General features: G+C 36.7%; 1 protein-coding gene across 1 annotated transcript; it reads left to right on the top strand.

Moving 5' to 3' along the window:
• The first annotated feature begins 4,824 nt into the window (after positions 1–4,824).
• vgll4l (vestigial like 4 like) lies at positions 4,825–14,017 on the top strand. The gene is made up of 5 exons (XM_072682052.1): positions 4,825–9,415; positions 11,284–11,404; positions 11,594–11,831; positions 12,499–12,577; positions 12,765–14,017. Exons 1-5 carry the CDS (start codon positions 9,349–9,351, stop codon positions 13,085–13,087), a joined length of 828 nt encoding a protein of 275 aa, XP_072538153.1. The 5' UTR covers positions 4,825–9,348; the 3' UTR covers positions 13,088–14,017.
• Positions 14,018–14,256: the final 239 nt, after the last annotated feature.

The following is a 14,256-nucleotide window of genomic DNA, read 5'->3' as shown; positions in this document are numbered from 1 at the left end:
GCCTCCTGTATGGAGAAAGTAGTTAAGTGCATTGCTTAGGTGTGATTTTGGCCCGTTCTTCCACGCAAACACTCTTTAAATCCTCAAGGTTCTGTGAGACACATTTCGCTGTACAGTGTACAGTGACAAATACGTGCACCTTTGCCTTTACCTTTACCTTTAAATTCATAGATTTTTCATTGGATTCAGGTCAGGTGATTGCATGGGCCAATCTAGCAGCCTTATTTTCCTTCTCTGAAACCAATTAAAAGTTTCCTTGGCTGTGTGTTTGGGATCATTGTCTTGCTAAAATGTCCACTCTTATTTCATCTTCATCTTTTTATCAGGAATGTCTCAGTACATTTGTCCATTCATCCTTCAATTATATAAAGCGTGCCAGTGCCGCATGCTAAAAAACAGCCCCAGACCATGTTTCCACCTCCAAACCATACTGTTGGTATGGTGTGTATTATGGCATCCAAAGAGTTACATTTTGATCTCATTTAACCAGACTATATTCTCCCAGTATTTCACAGGCTTGTTGAGCAAAATCATTTGAAGTATGACATGCATTGGCCACGGAGGGGCGCTACTCAAATGTCTAAAGTCTCTTGTAAACTACAACTTAAATGTATGCATAAAGACTTGTCACCCTATTTAACTGTCCCCAAAGTCAGTTTCAACACATTAGAAAATGGTTGTTGTGGGGGGAGGGAAGAACAGTCATTAACTATGCACAATGTAAACGAGAAGTAATTTCATAAAAAAACAATTAAATAATTGACAATCAACTCTATGAAATTGGTAAATCAAATCAGCAATTGCCACTAACTGACTCCGATATCAGTTTTAACAAATCATAAAATTATCATTTTAAATAATCACCCTTGTTAATTTTAATTCATTTTACAACAACATATTTAGCTAATTGGCAGTCAAGTTGGTTCATTAATCAGCAATTTGTGCAGTAAGTAAATTTCTGCCCATTTTAAAATAAACATCTGCACAAACATGAAGTCAATACAATCAAAAGAGTGAAATTCAACAACTACCAAAAAGCCAAATGGCAATCAAAAACATTTGCATTTGCATTGCACAAATCACACATATAACACACAAGTCAGAAACACGTTGATCTGTTTACCTATAATATAACACACAAGTCAGAAACACGTTGATCTGTTTACCTATAATTTTAACACTCAAATAGCTGTTGAAATCTGATTGGGTGATGGCAGCCATGTTTATTTTAATATGATGTTAATATGATGTTCATAGAACCTGAGTTTCAACCAGGGTTTCAACAGAGGGTCTGTAATAAACTTCAGATGGATGTTTAAAAACTTTGGCATTAGGCATTAGGCATTAGGACAAGTGGCCAGATCAGTCATTTACTCTTGTAATGTTTGCTTTTTGAGGGAAAGGGTAAACGATTATACTAAATCTGGGTCTGGAACATTTTTACAAAAAATTTTACTATAGTGTATTTAATAATAATTGGCAGCCAAATATAAAAAAAATAAAATCAGTTAATAAGTCTTTAGTTGCTAGGCCATTACAAATATGTAATTGTGGCTTAAGTTTGTTCTCTAATCTGAGACAAGTCTCCTGCATCATGGTGCATGTGTGTACTAGTGTACTACTGGGTTCGATTCCCGGGCTCGGCAAGCTGCCACTGTTGGGCCCTTGAGCAAGGCCCTTTACCCTCTCTGCTCCCCGGGCGCTGGAGTTGGCTGCCCACCGCTCTGGGTGTGTGTGTGTACTCACTGCCCCTAACACATGTGTGTGTGTGAGTGTGTTCACTACCAGATGGGTTAAATGCGGAGGACACATTTCGCTGTACACTGTACAGTGACAAATACGTGCACCTTTAAAACCTTTAGTGTTTCTCTCTGCTGGCCAGAAGCTGTGCATGTTTCAAAATGTTTTAAAACTTAGATAAAGTGAGTAATTAAATCGCTGTTTTATATTAGTGATTATGGGGCGTTTTTGAACGTCTTAGCTAACGTTTTAGCTTCTATCTGCTCAGCAAAAGGTGTGATCTCTGACGTGTATGGGTAGTTTTTAGCCTCACTCTCATCTCAGCAGCTGCTCCCACTTTTAGGTTCCTGCAATGATGGCTCCAGGCACAATCTCACTCTGTTTTACAAAGAAGTGATTTTGAATGGTTAATATTTGCCAAGCAATAGCTGTCGTTTTATTGATTGTTGGCTGTTTTTAATCACGCCACAGTGTAGAATAGGACATATATTTTGTTTCTTTTCTTTTAGAAAATGTCTCTCTTCTCCTAAAACATTGTTGCAATTACAAATGATTTGGTATTAACTTGTTTATTTCTTTTGTTTGCTTTAGTACAATACACAGAAGCAGAGAAAGATATCAAACCTGATATCATTCCTCACACCTCTAGAAATGTAGGTCATCAGGCTGTAGGTCATTGTGATGCTGGAAGACCAACAACCTTTAACAGGGACCCAACTTTCTCATACTGAGCCCTACAGTGCACTCCAGAATTCTTTGATAGTACTTTAGATAACATAATGCCATGCACACAGTCAAGACATCTAGTGACAGAAGCAGCAAAACAACATTATTGACCCTCTAAATTGTTTGACTGTGGGGACCATGTTCTTTTCTTTGAAGACCTAATTTCACTCTGTTCACTCCCAGATGGATTGTGGCTTCCTTAGATCTTTTTTGTCTTTGTGTCAACAGTTGGGTCCTCCTAGTTCGCCTTATATAGCATCTCATTTCATTCAGATGGCGATAGGTAGTGTAAGTTGGCACTGTTGAACCTTGCAGCTCAGCTTAAATTTGTTGAAACTAATTGTGGTTCTTTAGTTACCTTTTGAACAATCCTAGTTCTCTTCATTTTTTCTCTTCCATCCATGTCCAGTTTTTAAAATGTTTTTTAATGCTTTATTATTCTTTTTGTGGTTGTATTTTTCTGTGTTTATGTAAAGCATTTTGAATTGCCATTTTGAATAAAAGGTGCTATACAGAAACACTTGACTTGCCCTGCCTTGCCTTGACTTCTGATGTTGAAGTGTGGACACAGGAACATTATGTTCTCTGAAGATGGAATTCTTTGCTTTTTTCTTTTTTCCATGCTTAATGTGGTACACAGTCAACTGTTCTCCATTTAAACTCCATTTAAGTCTCATCATTTCTATATTGTCAGCACATGTTACTTGCCACAATTGCAAATGAACAAAGCATCACTTGACTAAAATCCAGTTATTTCTTACCATTTAGAAATTCTGTCCAGCCCATTTCTGGAGTTCTGGAACCAATATTTGTGGTCATGACTGTATATTCACCAAAGCCTTGATTGATGAGTGATGCAAAGATTCCACACTATTTGCAGTTTAATGGCTGTTGAATTGACCCACCCTCCTAAATCCAACTGAAAAGTGTTGAAATATTTGTCATTAATGGTCTAGTGTCACGCCCGCAGGCGATCATGAACACTCACGTCACAGTCATGTTATGTTATGAACTTTTATGTTGAAACGGACTCTTACTTTGACACTCATCGTCTCCATCTTGGTTCTAGGTTGTGTTTGCGTCATGTGTCCGTTTATTGTTTTCAGTAATAAGTTACACCTGTGGCTGGCGTATTTAAGGAGGGCTAGTGTCAGCTGCCGGTTGCTGAGAATTGCACACAGTGCAACCAATGCACTCAGGGTATTCAGCGAACCTATTGTACTCAGTATTCACCGGTCGAGTTTGAGTGTCCCTCTGGATCGAGTGGACTCTCCCAGCCGTAGCTAGCTTAGCGTATTATGATAACCAGCGAGACGGATTGAACCTTAGGGTCCGTTGGGGGCTACTTCAGGTTAGTAATCTTATCTCGCTTCATTCACGGAGCGTACTCGTGGTCAGGAGCTCAGGTAGCGAGCTACTCGTACGCACGATATTCAAGGTAGCGATCCCCACTACTGGACCGGCTCAGTCTTTTGGATTTGGCGGGTAATCCCTCACGCACTCCAGTCACGTTCAGAGCGCCTGGCGAGCGCAGCCCTTTAATTTATCTGGAGTTTCCCCAGGCACTGCCTGTTAGTTCAGGCTCTGCCCCGGCAGCTAGCTTAGCCCCTGTGCCTCGCCAGCCCCAGGTGTGCACTTTTGTTTTGCCCACTCTTGGTTGTCACGGTTGTGTTTTTGTTCACCCCTTTTCCACGTAACGTTTGCTGCTTTGCCTTTTTGTTTTGCTGTTTATTGTTTGCAATAAACGTCTCGCTTTGGTCTCCTGCGAGTGTTCCCTTCTCATTGTCAGACCGTGTGGATCATGACATCTACAAGCTTTGGGTCACTGGTGTAATTTATTATAATTTTATGTTTTATAATATATTTTACGTTAATTTGTAAAGGTTATAGATTTTAAAAGCCTTTAAATCACAAGTTGTGTGTATGGGGGATGCAGTTATGTCCAAATATTTGATGTGTACTGCAGTAGTCATTAAAAGTAGCATTTTGTGTTGAATTTGGAGAATCTCTTGTTATATTAGTTGTGCTGATTGTTCTTGTTGAAAGCTGAAAGTTTGTTAATTTGGCTCACAAACCTACTTTTCAATTGGTTATTTATTATTATTTTGATTGAACTGTAAATGGATTGTTTCTGGACATTTAAGGTAATGTGTGAGTGTTAAGGGGAGTACTTTAATTATTAAAATTAATCATCAGTTGAGTTACTTGCATTTTAATTTTGTGAACTTTTCTGCACTAAACTTAGAAAATAAAATGTTGATTTTCTATAATTTTGTACAAATTGTACATTGAAAATATGAACAATCAATTTGTATGTCTATTAAATGAAATAATATAATTCATATTATATAATTAATATTAAATACATTTTCATTTATTGATGCCAAACTGATTTTAATCTAGTTTTTAGAGAACTGTGCCCTTTAAGCTCACTTTACAGTAATATGTATTCCAGCAATCTACAATTATTGACCATTAATAACCTGAAAATAATGGTATACAGGGCTTTTAAAATAGAAGCTTTGTATAATACCTGTACAATACAATACCTGTGGTGCAATATATTGGTGTAGCACACCATGTTACATGACTAGTATGCTAACCATGTAACTGTGCACCTGTGTTATGTCTCATGTTGTAACTATTTCCCATGTCAAGGATCCAAGTCATACTATGCAGTCTAAAACATTAATCACTTAAGTTCACAAAAAGTAGTGACATCCAAATGAAGGCAAGATATCTAAAAGTTTCAGTTTACAGGACCTATTTTGGGCAAGGTTTCAGACAGCTTTTAAACTTCCCATAAGCATATGTAAAATCTGTTTCATTCATTAAAACTGAATAAAACTAAGTCTGAAATGCACCTTATGGAACACCTTTGGTTATTAGAAGATGATTTACAGTTCCTCAGGATAGCTTGTATCCTCTATAAAATAAACCAATATCACATAACATCAGCCAAGATCAGTTTTTTTCATTTAAGCTTCAAATATTTGACATATGACGTAATTTAAAATGTTATGTGACAATTAAAACATCCACATTTGTGCTAAATCTGCCACCAAATATGGACAAAGACCCTCACTAGCATAATACAGAAACCCTTGTCTCCTCCTACAACTCACACAACATGGTTTTAAGTATGCCTTGACTTGACCAGGGGCAGAGGTATGCATTTTAAACATCTGAGGCTTAGCCCCAATGTCCAGGACCATGCTTGCCTCAGGAGCTTTACAATTCTGCTTTGAATTACATATATAGCTAATAAAAGAACACATTCATGCCATTTTTCAGTGTACCAGCAGGGTTGTACAGTGCTACACTAAACAGACCAGTGATTTACAGTTATGTAATTTAATTTTTGCCATTATATTACATTGTTAAAAAAGTTTGATTAACTTAGTACAGCACATTGATTTGGCTAACTTTGACTAACATCTTGTCAAATTTATTACGTTCAAAATAAAATAATGAAATATAAAAACATGCAGGTAAACAGTCACAAGCACAGCCATGCATTGAGGTGAGGATTAATCAATGCGAGGACCCAGAGCAGGACAGCGGGCAGCAAGGTAGTGGAGAGCCATACTGGCGATACTGGGATTGGAATAGTTAGAACAGGGCATCTCAATACACTAAGAAAACAGAAAGGAGGGAAAAACACAAGAGGGGGGAGGGTCACAGCGGGACAGGATCTAATGGGTAGGAACAACAGCCAACCACAAATGGACACGTGTCAGCAGCAAGTAGACAGCAGGGGGCATCTCACATGGAGGAGAGAAAAGAAAAGAGAAAATTAAGACAGCAGTACTGACCAGTGTTGGTATGAAAACAAGCTACATCAGCAAGGAAAACGGGACAATACACTCATGGATTATCCAAAAGCTTTAGCAAAAAAAAAAAAATGTTTTTAATCTAAATTTGAACACTAAAAGTGTGTCTGTCCTGAACAAAGGCATGAAGATTTTTCTGGAGTTGGGGGAGCTTTATAAGAGAAAGCCCTCCTTCCAGTATTGAAAGAAATATAGTTTATAGGTGTTAGATCATTTTGATCGTTTTTGCAGGAGCATTTAATCGCAAAACTCATAATGATTGAATGAGAGGGCAAGAGAGAAAAGGAGACAATTCCAGCAAATTATTTTAACTTATCTACTGTTCCATATGGACTTGATGAAATTCAGCTAAATAATTAAATTGGCCTAGTCCTTACCCTATATTCCACTGCTGATAATTTAGAGATTTCTTTAAATCTATAAATATGTGCATCTGTATCATCACTTTGTACAAACGACCTGAAAAGGTAAAATATGCTAATGTTACATACAGACGACATGTTGCCATGTCCTTTATTATTGATTTATATGATAAAAAAGAGTAATTTTCATCGTTTTGCAGGAGCATTTAATCGGAAAACTAAAGACTCATAATGACTGAATAAGAGGGCAAGAGAGATTGAAGTCTGTTGATTGAAGTTAAATAAGAAGTTAGAACACCCCATTAAAAAAACTAAACACTTAGACATATGGACATTTGATCTTACTTTAAACAATATTTGGAGATGGAGATGGTAATATAAAAAGACACATAAATCTGAAATGTCTTTTGACATACTATTTTTCTGTGAGGAAAAGGTTAGGAACCACTAGCTGCAGATGATTAGAAGAACATCATGGATTGTGATGGAGCCTTTCTTATTTACATCAGATATTTAGTTTGGTTTGCTATTGGTTGGTAAAATGAGTGCTATTACTATGGATGGGTACAAAGAGCTTTCTAATCTCAGAACACAGCTGTTCTACTGTCCGCAAAATAATTGAATAGTGTAATAACTGCCAACATGGCTAGGTCTGGCCATCCTAGCAAGTTGAGTCCAACAGCAGACCACAAAATGTGTAAAGAAGTCTTAAAATGTCATCATGGGATCTACAGGTAGCCACAAGTCAAAGTACATAATCTGCCATCATAAAGTGATCATAAAGTGTCTCTTTCAGATGGTGGATTTGATTTTTATAGGAGGTATGCAAGGAGAAAACCCTTGTTGTCAAAAAGAATTTAGAACACGTATTTAGAACACCAATTTAATCCATTGTTTAATTATTTGGACACAGTTATAGAAGACGTTTTGCGTAAATCAGACAACATTTGCGCACAAGAACCCATATCAACTATGAAGCATGAAAGTGTAATGGTTTAGGCTTTTCTGCTGTATGGCCTGGAAAACTCTCCAACATAGAATCCACTAGGAATTCCTTATTCATCAGAAGGCGTTTGAGGACATTGAGCCTATCGGTCTCAAAACTAAAGCTGAAACATCACTCAGCAGACAGAATTCTGCATGGAGTAGGACATCTTTAGGCAACATCTGACTTAAGTTATTTTAACCAAGGAGCGAAATACCAGCTACTAGGGCATAGGGTGTCCTAACGTCACATGAAAATTGCATTTCTATCAATTACATTTTACAAACTCTTCTTTGTAAAAAACATTTCATTGGTGTGGGTAACTGCCTCCATGTCTTAATATTGTTAAAATGATAAGGCAAATGTCCATATGTTTAAAGGACAAAGGGTTTTATGGGGTGTCTTAACATTTTTTTCCCCACATGACTATAATAGAACTGGCACTTTTAACCACATATGTATCACTCTGTTTTACAGGTGCGTTCTATTTACATTGAGAATCATTATCTATTTTATTCCTCTAATTTCATATGTAACCAGTGCATCTAAATATTATTCATATTTATTAATAATAATATTAAAATATTATATTATTAATAATATTATTAATAGCATTGTGACAGTAAGTTTATTGTGTGTATAATCTGTGGACAAATGATTAAACAAATGAGTACTGAACAGTTTAGCCTTCTCCTCCTGTGTTATGCTGCATTCAGGGGTCTAAAGGTTTTCCTTTACCTGTTTCTGTCAGACTTTCACCTCAAGGGGTCTTTTTTTTATGAAATCCAAGGTTTCAGGCTACTTTCCTTTGTATACAGAGAACAAAAGCATCTACCAGTTAATTAATTTTCATTTTATTGCTATGAAGCTACTGCTAAATCACTACAGAAAAAGGAACTGAAAAGTCAACAATGACAATGGGTTGGGCAAATATTTACAGTAGGTGGCATACTAAGCAATTTATGTAAATACATAAATATAATTATGTATATATGAAACAAGATATTTTCCTTTTGATTTTAACTGCAGGGTATAATTATCCCACAAAGTGTTCCCCTTTTTCTAAATTAATTGTGGTCAGCTGTTTCAGCATGCTCAGACAGGATCACTCACACAGACCATAGAAATCATTCAGTGTTTAAGTACCTTCTGTTCATCAAAAGGTGAAAAATGCCTACTGCTAGAAGTTAGGGAACTTGCATGAAGCTACATGTATGGGCAAGCTGGCAGAATGTCTGCAGCTCAAGTAAGCTAAGCACTCTTAAGAAATGCAGTCAAGCAAGATTTTAGGTTAGACCCAAAGGAGGGGCTGTAAACAGGTGCTAACACAAATTGAAGAGTAGTCTAGTGGTATACATATTAACACTCTCACAACATGCCCAACCTTAACAGAACTCAGCCGCTGCAAGTTGTGTGAGTGCCAGGGGGCGTATCCTTACTTTTCTCCTCTAAAGGTACTAACATCATGGAAATAGAAGCAGACAAAAAGCAGGAAAACCGGGAAAGGGAGGCTGTACTTGAAACAGCCAATAGGAACCCAGAGGTAGATGTTCTTGAATGACACAGAGCACAGGAGTGGAGGTGTGATAGAGGACACAGTGTAGAGTAATTCTGAGCCTCACATTTTACTGAGCCCAGATAGAATTAACTTGCCAGCATTTGCCAAGGGCCCAGAACTACTTGAAAGAACGGATCTAGAGTTATGGCAGTTACTAATTTCCAATACATTACTCGGATGAGCAGCGGCTTTAAAGTGTACATCCTGGAGGGTAATTATGATTTTGCTCTTGTGGACTTAATAACTTGTGTCTTTAGTTTGAAAATATGTTAGATTAACAATTTCCATGTTTCCAAGACTGTCTGACAAATATTTTATAATTAGTTAATTGCTGCATTAGTTGAGGAAAGCACAACAGAAAGTGCAGACAGCGGTAGCATGGGTAGACTAGATGGTCTACCCTCATACTACTACTACTTCTACTAATAATAATCATCATCACAATATGAATGTGTATAACGCCTTTCCACAACTCAAAAAATAGAGCACCAAAAACCAGGCTAACAAATATGGAACAAGACATTATCACAAGAGAAGAAAAGACAAGAAAACACTTTTTATTAGTCACAAAAATAAATCATGAGGGGGAAAAGGCAAAGAATGAAATTGTGACATTGAAGAGCTTCAAATAAATTGTTTGTATCTTATGGTGTAGGAGAGGGCAATTTGCTCTGATTGTTTATATGTGGTGTTTATGAATATTTTGTAAAAGCATTTTATCACTGCTTGCCTTGATTACCCTCATGCATTTTCATTTTGTGTATGCTTCATCAAAATGGGAGTGGATACACTGATAGTAAATTGGTTTGTTAACTGTCAACTAGTAATTAAGGGGTAATGGAACCCTAAGAAGTGCCCACTTTTGTCTGAGCTCTCAAAAAAAATAACCCTCCCTCAGGCACAAAAAACACTTAAGATGTAAGGTGTGGTTTATACCTCGTCCACTGTTTTCTGCTAGACCATGCCAAACTGTAATGCTACACAGCTTTAGCTTTATGTGGATATTTATATGTATGAGGGAGAGTATGTATATTATTGTGTACTCATTATTTAAACCACTTCGGCAGTCATTGTGTTTCTTGATTTAACCATCATTTGTGGTGCTACCTAAAGATTATCATAGAAATTAAGATGTCTTACTAAAACTAATTTTGCATTAGTTTAATTGTTAATTAAGTTTAATTGACCTGCACTACTCATTTGTGTGACAAGTTTAAAATATGTTTGATATCGACCAGAAAAAAAGTAATCTGATGTATAATATTCATGAAGTTATGTATAATATATTTCTTTTTCAAAAGTGAGAGGGTTTATAGAGAATAAATACTTAGATCCAATCAATTAAATCAGAGCTTTGCTAACATGTACTGGCATTCCTTTCTGACACAGGAAATGAGTAAAACCTGTTAAACAAAAACTTACCTAGCTCAGTGTATGACTTTGTGTTTTATACACTGACACACAGCTTGAAGTAACAATAATACCACATTATTGATAAAATTGTCTTGTTAATTTTCTTTTTGAAATCTGCTCTGTCATTTTCATTGTATTGAGTAAATGTGTAGCACAAATGGCAGGGTGGCACAAATGGCAGGGTGTTCATCTCCAGCCGTTGTAAGGCCAGATTCCTGCTTGAACACTTGTTTCAACTGTAGTTTTTGTTTCAGAGCAGAGAAATTGTCAAACTGTGCTTGGCTAATGCCCTCAGTTTCTAACCCCTAGTCTGTGGAATAGCACAAGACATATTTTTATAATTCTTGGCCACCAAGGCAAATAAACAACAATGAATAATGAATGTCAATTTGTTTTCAAACAGTAATTAGTGTTTTTAGTGTGCCACAAGGGCTGCCTTTTTGTTTTGTACTGAAATGACAATTACCGTTAGCGGTGAATCAGCTGTGTTCCACAGTAAAAGTCATAGAGCAAGTTGATCTTGTTCTGCTGCTTAACGGAGTTTACATTTAACGGAGGTGCAGCCCAACATTTTCCCACAATTAAATCATACAGTCTTTGCTCTTTTAATTGCTATGCTGTGTTCCACTTTTGTAAAATGTGCAAGACATTTCTTTTGTCTGCTAGGTCAGCCCAACTTAAGGAGTGAAGACAGGTATCGCCACATCACTGACAGAGTCCAAGTGATCCCTGCTCATCGACGCAAACAGAAGCACAGTTCGGAAAGAGGGTGGACACTTGAGGAGAGGTAAATCCACTGTCAGAAATCTCTATTCAAGTATATTGAGTATTCAAATGTAAATTGAATATTAGATTTTGACTCTTTCAACAAACCTTAATACACTAAATAATATCAAAATGCTATGTCAATATTGGCAATATTGGTTACTGGTAGACAGTACTGGGATTCCTATCAGTCATGGATGTCTTTTAACAGGAGAGAAAAAGCCTTGAGAAAGAGTCTGGCCAACACCACCAGGAGACCATCAACTTTAAGCATGCCTGAAAGTCCTACATCCACCTGGAGCCCCAAAGCCAGCCCTACTCACCTCATCCCCAGTCCAGTCTACTCCACACTAGTTACAGATGAACCTCTTGCTCTCATCAAGAAACCCCATAAGGAGCCAGAAAAGATGGAAGACAAGAATAAAATAACTTCAGTCAGACACATACAGGTGATTGTTTATGACCATTCATTTGCCATATTGGCAAATAAAAGGTCAGTACAATGTAGCAAAATTGGATATAATAAATCAACTCAGAGACAAGACTTTGATTATCAAATCACTAACTGATTAATTACTAAATAGTTTTCTATAATTTTCTTTTTTTATCTTTTACCTACACTTTACCATAAACTAAATATAGAGTAAACACACAGTAGTATGTTTTACCACATTTCAGAAGCACAGTCTCCATTATATATGAGATGCAGCAGAATGTGAGCAGGCATACCATATTCCCAACAGAGTACTCCTGAGGGTTCAGACAGGCCTCTGCCTGTCACAGATATGCAATCCAGCCGGATTCAGGGAGAAATGTGAGCAAAGGGTGGAGGAATGTAGTCAACAAGTCCGAACACACCATAACCGTTTTTAACCTGTTCATGGCATCAGGACTAAAGTAGCAGGCTGGATCTCCGACTAAAGACTAAAGTCATGGGGTTTTTCGCTGTAGGCATGCCTTTAAGATCCTCTTCCAACATATTATAAACAATTTTCTTCAGGTGTTCTCTTAAGCATAGTACATTCAATGTAGTGTTCCCTATAGTTCATATGGTTATCAAATAATAAAAAAGTATGGAATATATAAGTATATCTTGACCCTTTCTATGACTTGCAGGTTCGTCCCTCTGTGATCACCTGTATCTCATCATCAAAGTCCACATGTAGGGAAGAAGACAGTTATGGTCATTCCACTGGTATGTTATACAAAAAATAAACAAACAATCTTTGGTCATTTGAGACAATTCTTTCTTTGATAACATCTCTTTTCATTAATGACCCTTTTTGCTGAATCATTTATCTACTACATAAACATACTACCAAACCCTATTAAATCTTTATGTCCATTCTTATTGTGGTTTTATGTTGGTTCCCTTTGTGTAGTTATTGCACACCACAGTTATGATCACGTTGAGGAGCATTTCCAGAGAAGTCTTGGAGTGAACTACCAAAAAGGATCTGCCAAGCAGCTCTCAATCAGTGTATCTGTGGATGACCACTTTGCAAAGGCCCTTGGGGAAAAGTGGCTAGAGCTAAAAGAGTCCTCTTCCTATTGCACTTCTTCTTCACCATCATCATCCCCTTCATCTTCACCTAACAGTCCCACCATCATTCACTCACCGGGCAATGGCCAAAGTCCCAAACGAGTCTACCAGGATTCTGTCAGCCCAACAACAACCACCCCCAGTCTGTGGGCAGCAAACTGAAATGTAAAAGAGGTTAGATTTAAATAAATGAACTTTCGTGCACAAACTTTTACAAAGAAACAAGTTACTTGTCATTAGCACCTGCAAAATAATAATGCCAAAATCAGACTGACAGGGTAGTAAAGGAAAGTGAAGCCATACCAAGGAATAAAGTTTTGGTAAGTGAATCACGGTTGGTTTGGGTTTGTCTAAAGTGTACTGGAAGTGTACAATATGTTGCATATGTTTCTATGCCTTTGTTTAGAACTTATTTCTGTTGGCCTTGTACTGATTATAAATAATAACATTTCATTTACACTAATACTAAGCACGAAATGTATTTATTTGTGCTTTGGTCCTGCAGTCCAAAAGTGGTATCATGCAAGCTTTTGTAGGCAAAAACATTAGTACATTTCAAATTTGTTAATACTTACAGTTAGAATGATGTTGGCAGAATGAAATGATGTCAGTATAAGGCAATTGTTCCTCCCTACCTCTACACATCAAAATTTTTCTACTGCTGCAATTAATAGCTATTTTGCTTAAACTAAGCAAAATATCAAGTAATTCTGAAGTAGGCACTGGTGTGTTAGAACAGAAAACCAGCCGGACAAGAGGTTCTCCTGGACCAGGGCTGGAAAACAACTTGATTTCAATTTCTTTATAAGATGAGCTACTGTAAATATTTGTAATAAAAGTAATTTAGAATTAACTTCGAATTGTATAGCATTTTATCACATCTTTTGACAGAACTGAATTTTGTACTAAATGAACCTTTTTTGTCTTGAATGAATGGACACATTCAGTAGAGAGAGAGCAAATAAAATTATTTAATGCGAATGGAAGGATGACTGCATTCATGCATTGAGTGAAGAAAAGTTAAAAGGGCCATTTTGCCGAATTGGTGCAATTTGCTTGTTGTAACTCTTTAAAATAAAACCTTATTTATAACCTTTGCTCAACACTGGATCTACTAACATGAATATTTAACTTTTCAAAGTGTGTATTTAATTACCAGCTTCCATGCATAAGAGTACAGTGGTCTGTTGAATTACATCACAACATTTACAAAAAAAGCTAAGAAGACAACAGCATTAAGGGAGATCAAAATACATTACCAAGAATTCAAAATTGCTGTATTCCCAAAATTAAAATATATATATATATACATACATACATACATTTTAAAA

The sequence above is a fragment of the Salminus brasiliensis genome, chromosome 6 (genome assembly GCF_030463535.1).
Source record: "Salminus brasiliensis chromosome 6, fSalBra1.hap2, whole genome shotgun sequence".
In the NCBI taxonomy this organism is placed as follows: domain Eukaryota; kingdom Metazoa; phylum Chordata; class Actinopteri; order Characiformes; family Bryconidae; genus Salminus; species Salminus brasiliensis.
The sequence above is the reverse complement of the archived record's forward strand: the minus strand, read 5'-3'. Positions and strand labels throughout refer to the sequence as shown.

Coding starts and splice junctions, on each gene's coding strand:
- vgll4l (XM_072682052.1), top strand. CDS start 9,349: ATGGCAGTTACTAATTTCCAATACATTACTCGGATGAGCAGCGGCTTT. Junction 11,405..11,593: donor GGGTGGACACTTGAGGAGAG/GTAAATCCACTG, acceptor GTCTTTTAACAG/GAGAGAAAAAGCCTTGAGAA. Junction 11,832..12,498: donor CTTCAGTCAGACACATACAG/GTGATTGTTTAT, acceptor TATGACTTGCAG/GTTCGTCCCTCTGTGATCAC.